This window comes from Biomphalaria glabrata, chromosome 7 (genome assembly GCF_947242115.1).
Source record: "Biomphalaria glabrata chromosome 7, xgBioGlab47.1, whole genome shotgun sequence".
In the NCBI taxonomy this organism is placed as follows: domain Eukaryota; kingdom Metazoa; phylum Mollusca; class Gastropoda; family Planorbidae; genus Biomphalaria; species Biomphalaria glabrata.
In genome coordinates, this window is record NC_074717.1 from 11549606 (window position 1) to 11568074 (window position 18469).

The 18469-nt window shown below is 36.1% G+C and overlaps 2 protein-coding genes across 2 annotated transcripts; one reads left to right on the top strand and one right to left on the bottom strand.

Moving 5' to 3' along the window:
- Positions 1-1641: 1641 nt before the first annotated feature.
- On the bottom strand, positions 1642-3995 carry LOC129927334 (trichohyalin-like). Its single transcript, XM_056035869.1, is given in 2 exon segments — positions 1642-3363; positions 3951-3995. Coding segments are annotated over 2 exon segments (1767 nt in total).
- A 137-nt stretch (positions 3996-4132) lies between these two features.
- On the top strand, positions 4133-9068 carry LOC106077507 (serine protease hepsin-like). The gene is made up of 6 exons (XM_056035874.1): positions 4133-4239; positions 5851-5981; positions 6180-6230; positions 6794-6946; positions 7775-7926; positions 8860-9068. The coding sequence occupies exons 1-6, from the start codon at positions 4133-4135 to the stop codon at positions 9013-9015; spliced, it is 750 nt and encodes a 249-aa protein (XP_055891849.1). The 3' UTR covers positions 9016-9068.
- The last annotated feature ends 9401 nt before the right edge of the window (positions 9069-18469 follow it).

Consider the following 18469-nt stretch of genomic DNA (forward strand, 5'->3'; position numbering starts at 1 on the left):
GGTACTTTTACTTTTAATTAGTTAAGGCTTGCTGGGCTATGAAATATAGTAATATACAGATGATTTGTGTATCAAAAGGTCACTCATGTAGGTATGATATATGGTCCTGGCTACTAATAGAGATTTATCTCCAAGTAAGCAAACTCGGCACTCGTGTAGATGTGTGGTTTGTAGTCCAGCGCTTTACTTGACATTTTTTTGCAAGTAAACAAACTCATACCTGTTAAGTTTACACGTGTAGAGGTGTGGCTTGAAGCCCCTCCCCCTAATTAAGATAGATTTACTACCAAATAAACAAATGTTTCCCTCAGTGTCAACATACTGACATAACTTCCGTCCTGACTTTAACGTGGTCACCTGTCAATCAATAAACTCAATTTGACGAACTAGACAAATAAAAGGGAGTGCGAGTTGTTCATCTCTACGGCCTATACCTCTGGAGATATACCCGCACAGCTAGACGGACTTTTGGTCAGAATGACTTAGTTAACTAGCCTCCCTCAAAGGTTAAGACAATGTAGAAAAAAATGTGCCAGCCATTGCTGATATGTGTAATGCACATTTATAATGATATGTTTCATTTCTATTTATATTAACACTCCTTGTCTTTATAATATAAGATGTTTGGCGCATATTCAAATATTTTTCAGCACATTATTTTATTTTAAACATACATTTCAATACATTCCATAACAGACATAAATGAAATCACGTCCACTTTATACATAGTAATAGAAATGCAGGTACTACTGTATACTTTTTTACTATCTGGTCAATTATTCTGCAGTGATATTCGGCAGGAGCAGAATATGACTGGATAGTGAAACATGGCTAAATTTTCGACCGGAACGGAGCCGAGGCCATATCCGGTGCACCCGTTATATATATATATATATATGTGTGTATATATATATATATATATATATATATATATATATATATATATATATATATATATATATAAACATGTGTTTACTTGACTTGATATGGGAGCATTCTTTTTTTTATATATTTGATATTTATTGTTTTTTTGGCCCACCGGCACAATTGAGACAATTTAGTCCATGTCGTGCCCATAATCCCTCAAGGGTTATTTCTCCTTTATAGCTCAAGAGCTAAATGTTATACAGTTAAGTTATTAAAAATAGGGTCCATTAATAGCTCAAATAGTAAAAATAGTGAAAATTTATATAATTTAATAAAAAAAATAAATTATTTCTTGTTTGACATAAAAAAAAAAAGTTCAAAATCAAAGAGTACAGATTTAATGCTAAATGTTACTTTGCTAAAACTCAAGGTTATGCTTTTAAAAAATATTTTTTTAAAGCATTCTACTCTCTCTATATGTATAAAATCCTCTCACATCATTCAAAATAAAATAATTCCTCAAATATCTTTGTTTACTCTCAGGGTGTGACCTATGGTATCGAGGGTAACACACGTATGTGGGTATCAGGGCACTGTAACGCGTTGTTCACTGTTTCCAGAGCGTACCCTTTCACCATCTCCGCCTGCACCACAAGCACCTCGGCTGCTATACCAACTACAACGACCACCGTATCCACGACCACTTCGGCTACAACTACTACAACTCCTGTAGTAAAGGGCAAGTATTTTAGCGATTTCATTTTCTCGTAACCTTTATACCTGAACGTTTCCGACGAAATACATGTACTTCTGCTCCAGAGCTGTTGATTCACGTTGTTCACGTTGTTCACGTTGTTCAAGCTGTTCACGTTGTTCAAGCTGTTTACGTTGTTCAAGTTGTTCACGTTGTTTAAGTTGTTCAAGCTGTTTACGTTGTTCAAGTTGTTCACGTTGTTCAAGTTGTTTACGTTGTTCAAGTTGTTCACGTTGTTCAAGCTGTTTACGTTGTTCAAGTTGTTCAAGTTGTTCACGTTGTTCAAGCTGTTTACGTTGTTCAAGTTGTTTACGTTGTTCAAGTTGTTCACGTTGTTCAAGTTGTTCACGTTGTTCAAGTTGTTCACGTTGTTCAAGTTGTTTACGTTGTTCAAGTTGTTTACGTTGTTCAAGTTGTTCACGTTGTTCAAATTGTTTACGTTGTTCAAGTTGTTTACGTTGTTCAAGTTGTTTACGTTGTTCAAGTTGTTCACGTTGTTCAAGTTGTTCAAGTTGTTCACGTTGTTCAAGTTGTTCACGTTGTTCAAGCTGTTTACGTTGTTCAAGTTGTTCACGTTGTTCAAGTTGTTTACGTTGTTCAAGTTGTTTACGTTGTTCAAGTTGTTCACGTTGTTCAAGTTGTTTACGTTGTTCAAGCTGTTTACGTTGTTCAAGCTGTTTACGTTGTTCAAGTTGTTCACGTTGTTCACGTTGTTCACGTTGTTCAAGTTGTTCAAGCTATTTAAGTTGTTCAAGTTGTTCACGTTGTTCACGTTGTTCACGTTGTTCAAGCTGTTTACGTTGTTCACGTTGTTCAAGCTGTTTACGTTGTTCAAGTTGTTCAAGTTGTTCACGTTGTTCACGTTGTTCAAGTTGTTCAAGCTGTTTACGTTGTTCAAGTTGTTCACGTTGTTCACGTTGTTCACGTTGTTCACGTTGTTCAAGCTGTTTACGTTGTTCACGTTGTTCAAGCTGTTTACGTTGTTCAAGTTGTTCACGTTGTTCACGTTGTTCACGTTGTTCAAGCTGTTTACGTTGTTCACGTTGTTCACGTTGTTCAAGCTGTTTACGTTTTTCAAGTTGTTCAGGTTGTTCAAGTTGTTTACGTTGTTCAAATTGTTCAAGCTGTTTACGTTGTTCAAGTTGTTCAAGTTGTTCACGTTGTTCACGTTGTTCACGTTGTTCAAGCTGTTTACGTTGTTCACGTTGTTCAAGCTGTTTACGTTTTTCAAGTTGTTCACGTTGTTCAAGTTGTTCACGTTGTTCAAGTTGTTCACGTTGTTCAAGTTGTTCACGTTGTTCAAGTTGTTCACGTTGTTCAAGCTGTTTACATTGTTCAAGTTATTCACGTTGTTCAAGTTGTTCACGTTGTTCAAGTTGTTCACATTGTTTAAGTTGTTCACGTTGTTCAAGTTGTTCACGTTGATCAAGTTGTTCACGTTGTTCAAGCTGTTTACGTTGTTCAAGTTGTTCACGTTGTTCAAGTTGTTCACGTTGTTCAAGTTGTTTACGTTGTTCAAGTTGTTCAAGTTGTTCACGTTGTTCAAGCTGTTTACGTTGTTCAAGTTGTTTACGTTGTTCAAGTTGTTTACGTTGTTCAAGTTGTTCAAGTTGTTTACGTTGTTCAAGTTGTTTACGTTGTTCAAGTTGTTTACGTTGTTCAAGTTGTTCAAGTTGTTTACGTTGTTCAAGTTGTTCAAGTTGTTCACGTTGTTCACGTTGTTCAAGCTGTTTACGTTGTTCCTACAAAAGTGTCTTTGTCTTGTCTCAAAAGTTTGAAAATAAGATCAATGAAATCACTCTTTCGATAAAGACATTGATTGGTAGAATTACTTGAACAGAATGGGTGTGGCAAAAATAACGTGTACAATTATCTAAGGACAAAACTCCCTCATATCAAGCCATATCTCTTAATGCCGAGAGATTAATTTCAATTTTTAAATATCAAACAAATAATTAATTAATTATTGCAATTATTTAATTGACTCATTTGTAATTTTAAATGCAAAAAAAATTGTGTAAAGTTTCAACTTGATCTCAAAATGGATGTGGGAGAAATAAAGTGTTAAAATTTGTACCAGACAGACAGACAGACAGAGTGACTTGATATAGCTTTGTAAAAGGAGAGAAAGAAAGTGCTTTACAAATTTTGATTCTACAGTAAAAAGTAAAAACAAATACTATAAACCTTTATATATGCCATATCTTCTAGTTATAACAGGGTTACACCAAACAAAGAGCTATTTATAGTATTTTTTCGCCATTGATAAAAATCTAAAATTATGTAGATTTTATTTCTTGTCTGATAATTCTAAAACAAAACATCTTACAAAAACTACATTTCCTACAGCAGACACACAATAGGAGTAAGTCATAGCCTCTTAAAAATATTGTCAAATATATCATCTTGTTTAATGTGTACCTGTCTTCCTATGTAGACATATGTGGTGTGTCCAACAAGGTTGCCCGTATCATCGGCGGCACCGATGCCAAAAGCTGTGAGTTCCCATGGATGGCCATCGTCTACAACAAGGTTAAATACAGCAAATGTGGGGGCTCCATCATTGACAGCACCCACATTCTGACTGCCGCTCACTGTGTGACAGTATACAATAATATGTAAGTATTCAGAGGCGCCGCCAGCTACAACTGAGCTATATACAAGGCAATGTGTAGCTAGTAAGAGTTCCTATAGCTAAAAAGTATTTCATTTAAATGTCACCCAGCAACGTTATTGTTTATACTTTGACTTACACCGGAAATGACGTCGATGTCACAAAGGGGTTTCCCTGGAGGGTTGTCATGGTCGTTATCTAGGGGGATGGATCACTAGGATCAGTCTCTTGACCACAGGAATATTTAACATGTAATCTGGGAGCATCAATATTATCTCCAAAGAGTCACAACTCAGAACTTTATAGTTTATGAAACACTTTATTAGCTATTCAACCTATTTACAAATAGTACGTATGTAGATCATCAAATCTACATTAAAAATCAATGAAATTAACAATATAAAACGTATAACATGAAATATCTGCCATAGTACTCTTCTACTAAGCAACTCTCGAGTGCCTCAAACAAAAGTATAGTCTCCGGCTCTGAAAATATCCGCAGTAAAAAGATCTTCTCCTGTAGTCGCTAAACTCTACAATTCCATTAATTCCTCGTAGTTGAGGACCAGAAAAAGCTTGTATAGATAAGTGCAGGACGGCACAATGCCCTGTTAATTCATATTTTGCAGGCCAGATTTCAACTCACGGTGTCCGCGATGCGTAAAGAAAGAGAAAATGATGTCACATATTCTTTTAGCTGTTCCAGAAACGATGTATCCATTTCCTACAGGTCTAGGAAGCCAAATGTTCTTGACATGTTTAGTGAAATATATGTATTGCGCATAATTTGTTTTTATCTAGGGCTTCAGTAAAAAGGGATTTAAGCCTCTCAAGCCCCGGAGTATGATGACGATTCGTCCATTTTTTCCAAGCATTCTTCTTGCAGCCTGACAGTTTTCAGTTAGAGGCAACTTTACTGTCATTCTGATATACAAGAAAAACAATAGGAACTGCGATGTTTGTTTTTTTTACATAGACATCATTATCATCATCCAACTGCATGTGAGAGGGCGTTCGAGAGGCTCAAGTCGTTAGTCTACCTTTCAAGAGAGCCTGATTTTAAATTCCTATTCGAACTGCGTGTGCGCCTAAAAGCATCACGAAAATTTCCATTAACTGCCATTTGTTTACAAAGTTATCGGACCAGATCACGATAAACAAAAAGTTTTTATTTTACAAGGCGAGTACTAAGTATAAATGCCATAAACTGTAGTATATTTTTTTTTCAACTGAAATAAATTCGTGATATTATCTTTACAAAATTGCATTTCTAGTGAAATGGAGCTGGTCTTTAGTATCCACGGGACACTATCTCCCTTTACTCAAGAGAAGTTCTTTTCACTACTACGACAATATTGTTGTTTAAAAAAAGGGGGGGGGGGTGCAGGACTATTCTGTTTAATCACGACATTCACATAAACATTGGATGTGAGGTATTAAGATTCGGCCACCAAATGTGTTCAATCGTTTTATGAAACTACCCTAACGAAACTAAATGTATATGAAATGGGTAAAAACATGAAATAGATGCCAGTATAATATTATTTCATTAATAAATTTATTGATTTATTTTGATTTACAATAACTGACGTTCATGGATATAAACTCTCTACAGTACAAAGGTCACCAGAGTAGAGCCTGCCTCAAACTTTATAGTATTTACTGGATCCTTGAGTCTCAAAACCGCTAATAAACGATCTGTTAAAGAGGTCATAAGTCACGACCAGTACAGCGGAGCAACATTAGGTAATGCATGACGTACATTTCTTGTCAGTAACAGTAGTGTGCACTGTCTTTAGGCAAACATTTTCTCCGCTCAATTTATAAATCATAGTCATGAATTGTTTTGACAAATTCTCTGAATAGTTCGCAATCTCTTCCTGGCTGGATGAAACGACTCTAATGATTTTCTTAGAAATGTATCAGTTTATTTATGTCTTTAAGAATTACCTACCAGAAAATTGGCCACACACAGTGATAAATCTGATTTGAACGGTAATTATTACGGTATACATTTTCAAAATATATTCAGTTTAAAATTAAATTTAGCTATTTTCAACAATATTTATGCGGGCTATGTTTTGTGTTTCTCACATTCTATGCTTTTTTTTTATAAAGCTTATATAATGATTAACTTATTCGGTCTGGATGGATGGATGGATGGATGGATGGATGGATGGATGGATGGATGGAGGGATGGATGGATGGAGGGAGAGATGGATGGATGGATGGATGAATGGATGGAGGGATGGATGAAGGGAGAGATGGATGGATGGAGGGAGAGATGGATGGATGGATGCAATCTTGTACATGCTATATACAATCCCATTCTTATTTTGCACAATCATTCATTGTCGAATACAATACATGAATCAATCAAAAAATTAAATAATTACTTTATTATTCGTAATTAATAAATTTCGTTTTATATAGGAAAAGGAGATAAATCCTGCAGTATTTAAAGCTATGGCAGTGATCGCATGGGGCTTTTCGCTTATATAAACCTTTGCTTTTATAAAAATATTTGTATTTTTTGCTTTCTTTTCCTAACTCTTTAGAAAACGACATCGCTATTTTGACATTGTCATCCCCAATGGATCTCAATCCGTGTGAGCTGCCCATTTGCCTGGTGACTGCCACAAGTTCGCCCCATGACAACACGTGGTGTGAGGTCATGGGATGGGGAGTGACGGAATGGGAGGAGCCTAAAGGTAAATTCTAAGTCCTGACTTAACACAGTCTCTATCATGCACCTATATGAACACAGATGGTCACGTGTACACACGCGACACAGAAACGTTCCATCGTGCGGTGTATTGTGCGGATTTCAGCATCAAGTTCATTCCCTTAGATATGCATCTCCTACGATGAAACGGTGTAGTGTGGTCTAATACTTTAATAAACATATGAACTTAAAGGGAAGGAAAGTTTTAAAGTTGAATCCGATTAATCGGATGTGAGCATTTCGGTCCTAATAACCGACTTGCCCAATTTCCGGATTCCTTTTTATTTTCGGTACCTTAGGTGTTTAAAAAAATGCAAGGTCAATATTCAAACATTCTAGAATGACATAAGCACAGTACTAAGACAGCACAGTAAGATATATTTACGATGTATATACCATACGGAGATTTCCTAATGCCATTAGAGCATGGAACATGTTGACTGAATCAGCTAGAAATACCAATGACTTAGTTGAAATTACTAATCCAATTAACATGTAAGACTAGATTCACTAGATGAACACAAGGATGCACCAACTAATGTAATTATCTTACTTTCTAAAGAAACTTCTTTAATTCAATAGAGTCGTTAAGACTATAGTGCATGTAGTGGAGCATTTCGGAAGGTTGGATATTAATATGGTAATACTATTACTCGTCACATTGACAGACCCTCGCACATGTTACATGGACTCAGCAAAATTCTGTTTTACATATTCATTTCATTTTCTCTACTTTTTACTTTTGTTGTTGCAACTGAAGAATATCCATTTGAAAAAGAATCTATATATAATTTTATCATATTCGTCTTTCTAGCAGATTCTGTACATGATTCAATGTCTAGATCGTCCAATTTACAGTCGGTCTGGATACCCATTGTTCCAGACAACGTATGCAGATCGATGTATGGAGCCTATGTGAGGACAACCAATTTCTGTGCCGGGTCACCTGGTAGAGATTCTTGTCAGGTAGTTACATAATATGGATTAATGTTTCTTATGTTAAGCAAAAAGTTGTGATCAATAATTTTTAGAGTTATCGGTTTAAAAATAACTAAGCCAGTAATCTATTTCAACGCAACGAAGCACGATTAACAGAGATACTAGATTTCACTGGCCAAGAAGTATGTAAGTGTCACAAAATAGGCCACAACAGTCGCAGATAAAACCGCACTCTGCTAGGGATCAAATTGACTTTTTCTTCAATTGTAGTCTTTGTTGGAGTTCTCAGAGAGTGTGCGGAGATCTTAAAGGAATGCTTCATCAGCCTGACATTTCTAACATTTTTACAAAGCTTCTATCCACTCACTTTGTCTGTCTGTCTGTCTAGTAAAAAATTGTACACGTTATTTCATTTATTTAGCAATAGCTCTTTTTAATATGGCAACATTGACATTGATTAGTCTGTCTATAAATTTACAAAGCTTAAATCAACTCACTATGTCTCTCTGGTTAAATTTTTTTACACATTATTTATCCTACATCTAATCTCGGATCAAGTTGAAATTTAGCACAATTATTTCTTGTACCTGACTAAAGTATAGTTCCATGACTAAACAAGAATCATTTTAAAAAATTAGATAATTACTTGTTAGTAATATTTGCTCGAGTATTGCTCGACCGACTAACCCACTCTTTAGTGGACGAGGTGTTAACTGAGAGCCACATTCTTCCCTCAAACAGGTCAAGTGATAGCATCATAGCGCGTCGTGAAAGCTAAAAGCATGAAATTGCGCTAAACAAAAAACAAGTGGTAAAAATATCTCTAGTCACACAGATTTATTATTGTTAGCCTATTACAAATTTAAATACATGACTGATCTAAACTAATTAATATTATACAACTTAATAAAAGCTTTTTTTCTTTAAAATGTGTTAAAATGTTTGTCTATTTATTCCCAGGGTGACTCGGGTGGACCACTGGCTTGCAGAGAAAGCGACGGAAAGTACTACATTCATGGAATCGTGTCTGGCGGCTACAGGTGTGGCGTAGCTGCTGGGCTGTACACCAAAGTATCTAGTTTCATTCCATGGATCAAGAGCAAGATTAATCTATAGTGACTGTATGTTTGGTATTTTAAAATGCAGTTGTCATATAGTTCATCTTACCAATAATCAACTTTTAGCTGGTTAATAAAGTACGCATGGTGTTTTTATTGTTCATATTCTATAAGACTTCATTATTTTATTCCACGCTCACCAAAGTGAAGGAAAGAGGAACACAGATGATTGACACGTTTTGGGAACTAGTTGTTTATTATAATGAATATAACATAATATGTGGGTGTGCTGTAGTAAACACATTTCTTTGTACTAGTATTTTTTTTCCCATGGTTATTTACGAGCCATAACAATACATATTTCATCTGACATGAAGTAACTATATAATCATATTACATTGGCTAAACAAACTATAATTCAAAATCATCTAGTAAAATAGAATGCATATAACAAGATAACATAAAAAAATAGTTTTGTACAAAGACAATATCTACTTTATACAACTCATAGAACGAATAGTTTTCTCTTAATCACTAATAAATGTTAGATTTAAAAATGGAATATTTTTTACTGCCACATTTCACCCCCTCGACCTCTGAGAAACAATCCTGGTTAGCGAACGAGTATAGATGTCTTATATAATACAGACGTTACTTCAAAAAAGAAGATGATTACGTCCTGCGCGTCATGCACTAGATGTACTAGACTTTATGCTTTTAAATCTAGTGTTAGAAGACGATTCGAAAAATGCTCCTGAATCTTAATTTTTTAAACAGCCATCCATCCCAGTGGCGCTACAGCCCATGGAAGGATCTGGCCTGCTTCAACATACATGCGGAAATACCCGCCGACGTTTAGTCCGCTCAAGATAAATATTTTCTAGTTCTCTAGCCAAATTTAAATAATTATTTTTTCATACCTTGAAAAATTTAAACGCTAAAACTAGAGTTTTCCCAGTGTCCGAATTAGAGTTAGTAATTCTTTTCCCAACATATTGTTACGAATCTCACTATCCAGGTTCTTTGCAAACTGCACCTTACACCACCAACTTAAAGAACTTGACAACTCAGGGCTCCAAAGTAACGTAACACTTTAATAGTTGAATAAATAACAGCCAACACTGTACAATTGGCAACACGTACACTGTACGACTATCTCTCCGCCGTATCAAACTCTTGCACTGCCCTCTCCGTCTCGTTCCGGGCTTGCGCTGGGTTCAACAGTTCAGAACTGACTTCACACACTAGGCTCGTTGTGTCGGACTCGATCACAGACCAAGATCAAGACGCCAGTCATCTCAACTGTACTTGACAGTACTCCGCACTAAACCGTCGTAATGTTCCGTACAGAACCACACCGTTGAACTGTGCTGCAGTGAACCTTCTGTCATGAACCCCTTTTCTGAACCGTCTTGACTGCGACACCTCCGCTCTTATATAGGGTCCCTACTGGCCTTCTCGAACCGGACAGAACGCCGCTCGACGTTTCTAGGTGGTCAGATGACTACAACTATCGTGACGCTCCTGAGCTCTGTTCACAACGGCGATCCTTCCCCAACCGCCGTCGATCCTTCTCGAACCGCCGTGTTGACACTCGTCTCGGCTGACCGTCGTAGCTCGTCACGATTGACCGCTCGTCTAGCGCTGGCCTGGGGCGATTTGCGTCGGCTGACTACACTCACACCACTACCCCAATCTGTGCCACCACCAGGTTTATAACAATATACATCAATTGTTAAATTTCAAGGAATTTTATAAGAGCCTTTTTCTAGATCCCTGTCCACACAGTAGGTTTTTCCCATCCAGAAGTTTTTTTCCAACGCAAAAGGTTTTCACGAAGTTACGAGTTGAATAGAGCTGTTGAAATTGATATAGTATTTTTTTAAAAAGACAATAACCTCCTTTATACATCTTATAGAGCGATTATTTTTCTTTGAATAACTAATGAGTGTTTAATTTAACAGTGGTACTTTATTTCAAAGTTATTAAGCTGAAGTTTGAGCATGTTTAATTTAGCATCATTTATAATGTCTACAAATTAAATCAACTCACTCTGTCTGGTAAAAAGTTTTTGGTACATGTTATTTCTCTGACAATCAATCTCGGATCAAGCTAAAATATTGTACACTTATTTCTTTAAACTGACGTCGCAAGAATCAATGTAAAAAAAATTAACCAATTCTTTAATTAACTATTGGTAGATGATTATTTTGTTAGGTATCTCAAACAAGGGAAACATAATAAGTTGACTGAAGCGGCGGTATAAGTTGAATTAGTCCCCTTTATAGGTCACCGCATTAACGTAAGTTTGAACTGAACAATATACATAACTATACAACCTTTTTTAGTTATAAGCATCCCACTAGCAGAGAGGTTAGTATGTTTGCTTGAGGAGGCGTGAGCCATCAGTTCGTATTCAGGTCGTCCCCCCCCCTCTTTTTTATGTGTAAATGCTTAAAAACCGATAACGGTAAAATTCACCAAGATATTTCTTCACTCCTTCTCCCCCCCCCCCCATTTTCCATTTTCCAACTGGTCCCGATAGTATCATAGCGTATTTAGAAGCTAAAATAATAAAATTAAATAAAATAAAACAATTGTTAAAAACATTTCTAATCTCACAGACTTATTGTTGTTGGTTTAGATCTATTACAAATGTAATGACATGACTGATTCTAACTAGTTGACAGGAACACACTTCACATAGGCTTTGTTTTTTTTTTTGTTGTTTTTTTGTTTTTTTAAGGTATTTTATATATTTTTTTATGAACAATTTTTATCACTGATGATTTGGACCTATCGAGTTATCATTGACATATTTTAACTAATAGATTACATCTTTTGTCCTGTTGTTTTTCCTTGATTGCAGGAGTCTTGCAGACTGCGGGTCATCACTGTTGATGTGCTTGTCGCGATGCTAGTTCAAACGTGACAAGGTTGCTATGCTGGGCGTACGGCCTAATGTTATCTTAGGTTTTGACAACATTTATTACCACAAGGAAAATAGTTTTTTCGACATTTTGGTTTGGGATGAAGAGATGTTATATGTAAAGGTCAAATACACGCGCTGGTCGCTAATGAAAATAGTAAGAAACCTATCACGTCATCTATTGTATAGTTAAATATTGATTTCATATTTATTTCATATTTAAAAATACATTATTCAAGAAACTCTAGGAGCACCCATGTAAGGAAAAACACAGACTGTGAGGAACAGACTATACTACAATAATCTCAATTATGCAGCATCCAACGAAAAAAAGGTCCATTTCCTTCTTCCTCTTTGAACAGTCATCTGAGATATCAACAGGGGACAGACTATATAAGCACAACACTCACTGGTCATTTCCCAATGGTGCTACCATCCCCATTTCTATATTGGCTCTATATTTCAAGTGTTACAGTGTCAGCAGTTATTGGACTTAACGTCTACGTTGTCAAGTGTTAGGCTCAATCGTGCCCATTCGTTCAGAAAAATCAAATTTTTGTTTTGCACATTGATCTTACTGAAGAGGGTGCTGTTGAATTTTATGCTCATTTGATTAGGTGTTGACCTGTCTCAGCCAGCAAGGCATGTATCTTCTGTGATTTTTTCACTTTTTTCTTTATCAAAATTAATATGAATGTATCATTCCTGTCATAAATAGACAGACCTTTGTACACCTCACAGTATAGACATCTTAAGAATATTTATTACAGAGCATCATGTACATATGAAAAGAATAAGAAACACAAAAATAGATAGATGAAAAAATCTAGGAAGGTAAACAGATAGATGATAGATAGCTACATAGCAAGATAGTTAACTATCCAGCTAGATACAGACAGACAGACAGACAGACAGATAGATAGATAGATAGATAGATAGATAGATAGATAGATAGATAGATAGATAGATAGATAGATAGATAGATAGACAGACAGACAGACAGACAGACAGACAGACAGATAGATAGATAGATAGATAGATAGACAGACAGACAGACAGACAGACAGACAGACAGATAGATAGATAGATAGATAGATAGATAGATAAATAGATAGATAGATAGATAGATAGATAGATAGATAGATAGATAGATAGATAGATAGATAGATAGATAGATCTCTTAAACTAGAAAAGATGTTGAAAATTCGACATTATGATATTGTTATAAACCTGGTGGTGGCACAAATGGGGGTAGTGGTGTGTGTGTAGTCAGCCGACGCAAATCGCCCCAGGCCAGCGCTAGACGAGCGGTCAACCGTGACGAGTTACGACGGTCAGCCGAGTCGAGTGTCAACAGGACGGTTCGGGAAGGATCGCCGTCGTAAACAGAGCTCAGGAGCGTCACGATAGCTGTAGTCATCTGACCACCTAGAAACGTCGAGCGGCGTTCTGTCCGGTTCGAGAAGGCCAGTAGGGACCCTATATAAGAGCGGAGGTGTCGCAGTCAAGACGGTTCAGAAAAGGGGTTCACGAGAGAAGGTTCACGACAGGGGTTCAGAGCCCGGTTCACTACAGTCCGGTCGACTACAGCACAGTTCAGCGGTGTGGTTCTGTACGGAGCATTACGACGTTTCAGTGCGGAGTACAGTCAAGTACAGTTGAGACGACTGGCGTCTTGATCTTGATCTGCGATCTAGTCCGACACAACGAGCCTAGTGTGTGTAGTCAGTCCTGAACTGTTGAACCCAGTGAAAGCCAGAACGAGACGGAGCGGCCAGTGCAAGAGTTGATACGGCGGTACGGTGTTATCGGAGAGCACAATAACAATATTTTAGACATTTCAAAATTCTGGCCACTTTTTTCTTTTCTGAAAGCGACAAAATTAATTTTGTCTACTGTGCAAAGCAGCTTTTTCATAAAATACACCATTTTTACAATTATTCATTATTAATAGTGTTAAATATGAACAGTGACAAGTAGAGGTCAACGTGTGACCCCAGCGAGATGACACAGCAGCCAGTATTCTCTGGAATCTACGCGTATAAACAAAGACAGGATGTGACGTTTCCTCACGTGTTGTTCCAGAAAATATTAGCAGTGTTTGTGCAACTTTGGAGGAGCGATTAGGGACTCTATATAAGCCAGAGAGTTAATGTGAAAGTCAGACGTGAGTCGTATGGAGTCGTAGGTAGAATCGTCGGTACATTCTTCGTTACTGTTGTCTACTGTGCGAGACAGTGGAAGAGAAATGTGTACGACTCGATGCAAGTTAACTAGGGTAGAGTTAACTGGAGTGGACTACTGTCGTTAAAGTCTATACAGCGAACTACAGTGGACTTGAGCCGTTACAGTCGATGTAAGACGTGTGCGCCTCTGATTCAGTAGACTTGAGTACGACTTGATTCAGATTTGGGAGACCTGGAGCGACACTGGGAAGTGTGTCGTTGGTCTGTTCTGTGGAATACGGCTCGAGGCAACGAATTATAGAGATGAATTACAACGAAGTATAGCTAACTGTAAAATGACAGATATTGTACAGTCTTCTACGCTACATGTTATAGTGACGAATTGTCAGAGTTAATAGTCAATAAAGTTATATGAAGCTGAAAGTTGAGTCGTCAAGTTCTTTGCAGTGCTTTTATTTGTGTGCCTACTAATACATCTAGCCAGAAGATTCAGAAATACCTAACAATAGTAACAAACACGGGAGGCTTTTTAGTAGGGGAGATAACTATTTACCAGATCCTATATACATTTATGCAAACGGTTTTAGATTTTTTTGTAAAAAAAATAATAATTTACAAAGTTGCTAAGTTACAAAATTTTTTTTTACTTTTATAAAGAAAAAATATCTATTTAATAAGTATACGAGTGAAAACAAAATTTAAAACAACAATTAATAAGTATTTTTTCATATTATCGCGAGAACTGCAGTGGGGCGTAGGCCGTAGGAGACCGAACTAAAGGAAAGATATTATTTGTGTTTAGAATGTTTTCTTTTTCTTGAGGTTTGGAATAAGAGATTGGCCCTTTACAAAAAAATATCAAATCAATTAGATGTAAACCTTTCTAACTTATGTCATATACTGATTATCTTATTGATTTAATGGTTTAGGAAATGGACGATTTTGATTGAGATGAGCACACAAACTGTCGTTGTAACTTTGTTGTGTTGTTTTACATTTAGGTTGGCAGCTGAAATGTAAACGTTAGTATGTACTACAATTAGGTTCTGTTTATTTTCAGTTGAGGAAGTAGTCACGTAATTGGTCTGCAAGTCACATCATAACTACCAAACTTACTGTCCAGTCTATAACAGTGACCAGTTTCAACCAATGGTCGTAAGAGTGGATTCGCTAAAGTAATGGCCCATTGGATGTGTTTTCGTTATTGTGTGTCAATGAGATTTATTAGCTCCATTGATCTAATTTAATATCCTTCATAGTGAAGATTTTCACGATAAATTTTAATAAATGTCAAGGACGCCAATTTAAACATCAATGTTACCAACTAAAAAAACAAAAGTAAGCTAAAATTCAAAGTTTAATTTTTTTATTCAATGCACTAGCCTATACTTTCAAAAGGCAAAACTATATTAGTGTGATGCCGTGCTGCCCACTGGTTTTTAAGTAAGTTTAAAATGCAAACTTTCATAGAGCAAAAGTCAGATGCATCAAAATAAATAGTTTAGAAACTTTAATTCTGCAATGCTTAAGACAAAATAAATTATCCTATAACCTTGCCTCTCACACCGCAACTAGCAGAAAGAGTGCTATAGCTCGTGCACTTCTAGGTACTAGACTTGATAGGAATGTGGATAACGTAGTTCCACCTAAGTTGAGGGGTTATGAAGAAGCTTTGCTTAAGACAGACTTTAATGATTCATGTTTATGATGTCTTTTAAATAAAGGCCAGACCTTGTTGAGATGCCTCAACCAAAAAAGCTACTATAGCTATTTATTGTCAACATAAAAGCTACTATAGTTATTTATTGTACATGTAAAAGCTACTATAGCTATTTACTGTAAACCTTAAAGCTACTATAGCTATTTATTGTCAAAGTGAAAGCTACTATAGCTATTTATTGTCAAGGTAAAAGCTACTGTAGCTATTTATTGTCAACGTAAAAGCTTCTAGCTAATTTTTGTAAATGTAAAAGCTACTATAGCTATTTATCGTAAATATAACAGCTACTATAGCTATTTATTGTCAACGTAAAAGCTTCTAGCTATTTTTTGTAAATGTAAAAGCTACTATAGCTATTTATCGTAAATGTAACAGCTACTATAGCTATTTATTGTCAACGTAAAAGCTACTATAGCTATTTATTGTCAATGTAAAAGCTACTATAGCTATTTATTGTAAACGTAGCAGAGCCGGACCTAACCATTGTGACCAAGAAGTCATGGAAAGATAAGTCTTTTATTTCTGAAAGTCGGAATAAAGTTACCTCACTTAACTTTCGCTGTAAAAAAAAAGGGGGGGGGGGAAAGAAGAAGTATTCTACTTTTTATTCACCCGTAAATAAATAGCAGGGCTGGACTTAACCATTGCGGGCCCTATGCAAAACGGATTGCGCGGGCCCAGTTTGTGTAGGGATGCGAATAATAATTGAAACTTCATCTTTACATTGTATTCCTTCTTTACTACGTACAGAATTACTTTACGAGCTTGGCGTGTAGCGAAGTCATACAGTTTATCATAAAAATTATTTTTCCTACATAGATCACACTCAATAGCAAGAATTTCCAAATATTTCAATCTATCATGGAGAATTGTTGATCTCATTTAATTTTTCATTAGTTTGAGGCGCGACAGTGCGAGACAGTGGAAGAGAAATGTGTACGACTCGATGCAAGTTAACTAGGGTAGAGTTAACTGGAGTGGACTACTGTCGTTAAAGTCTATACAGCGAACTACAGTGGACTTGAGCCGTTACAGTCGATGTAAGACGTGTGCGCCTCTGATTCAGTAGACTTGAGTACGACTTGATTCAGATTTGGGAGACCTGGAGCGACACTGGGAAGTGTGTCGTTGGTCTGTTCTGTGGAATACGGCTCGAGGCAACGAATTATAGAGATGAATTACAACGAAGTATAGCTAACTGTAAAATGACAGATATTGTACAGTCTTCTACGCTACATGTTATAGTGACGAATTGTCAGAGTTAATAGTCAATAAAGTTATATGAAGCTGAAAGTTGAGTCGTCAAGTTCTTTGCAGTGCTTTTATTTGTGTGCCTACTAATACATCTAGCCAGAAGATTCAGAAATACCTAACAATAGTAACAAACACGGGAGGCTTTTTAGTAGGGGAGATAACTATTTACCAGATCCTATATACATTTATGCAAACGGTTTTAGATTTTTTTGTAAAAAAAATAATAATTTACAAAGTTGCTAAGTTACAAAATTTTTTTTTACTTTTATAAAGAAAAAATATCTATTTAATAAGTATACGAGTGAAAACAAAATTTAAAACAACAATTAATAAGTATTTTTTCATATTATCGCGAGAACTGCAGTGGGGCGTAGGCCGTAGGAGACCGAACTAAAGGAAAGATATTATTTGTGTTTAGAATGTTTTCTTTTTCTTGAGGTTTGGAATAAGAGATTGGCCCTTTACAAAAAAATATCAAATCAATTAGATGTAAACCTTTCTAACTTATGTCATATACTGATTATCTTATTGATTTAATGGTTTAGGAAATGGACGATTTTGATTGAGATGAGCACACAAACTGTCGTTGTAACTTTGTTGTGTTGTTTTACATTTAGGTTGGCAGCTGAAATGTAAACGTTAGTATGTACTACAATTAGGTTCTGTTTATTTTCAGTTGAGGAAGTAGTCACGTAATTGGTCTGCAAGTCACATCATAACTACCAAACTTACTGTCCAGTCTATAACAGTGACCAGTTTCAACCAATGGTCGTAAGAGTGAATTCACTAAAGTAATGGCCCATTGGATGTGTTTTCGTTATTGTGTGTCAATGAGATTTATTAGCTCCCTTGATCTAATTTAATATCCTTCATAGTGAAGATTTTCACGATAAATTTTAATAAATGTCAAGGACGCCAATTTAAACATCAATGTTACCAACTAAAAAAACAAAAGTAAGCTAAAATTCAAAGTTTAATTTTTTTATTCAATGCACTAGCCTATACTTTCAAAAGGCAAAACTATATTAGTGTGATGCCGTGATGCCCACTGGTTTTTAAGTAAGTTTAAAATGCGTACTTTCATAGAGCAAAAGTCAGATGCATCAAAATAAATAGTTTAGAAATTTTAATTCTGCAATGCTTGAAACAAAATAAATTATCCTATAACCTTGCCTCTCACACCGCAACTAGCAGAAAGAGTGCTATAGCTCGTGCACTTCTAGGTACTAGACTTGATAGGAATGTGGATAACGTAGCTCCACCTAAGTTGAGGGGTTATGAAGAAGCTTTGCTTAAGACAGACTTTTATGATTCATGTTTATGATGTCTTTTAAATAAAGGCCAGACCTTGTTGAGATGCCTCAACCAAAAAAGCTACTATAGCTATTTATTGTCAACATAAAAGCTACCATAGTTATTTATT

Coding starts and splice junctions, on each gene's coding strand:
- LOC106077507 (XM_056035874.1), top strand. CDS start 4,133: ATGGCCATCGTCTACAACAAGGTTAAATACAGCAAATGTGGGGGCTCC. Junction 5,982..6,179: donor GTACAGCGGAGCAACATTAG/GTAATGCATGAC, acceptor TATGTCTTTAAG/AATTACCTACCAGAAAATTG. Junction 6,947..7,774: donor GGAATGGGAGGAGCCTAAAG/GTAAATTCTAAG, acceptor TCGTCTTTCTAG/CAGATTCTGTACATGATTCA.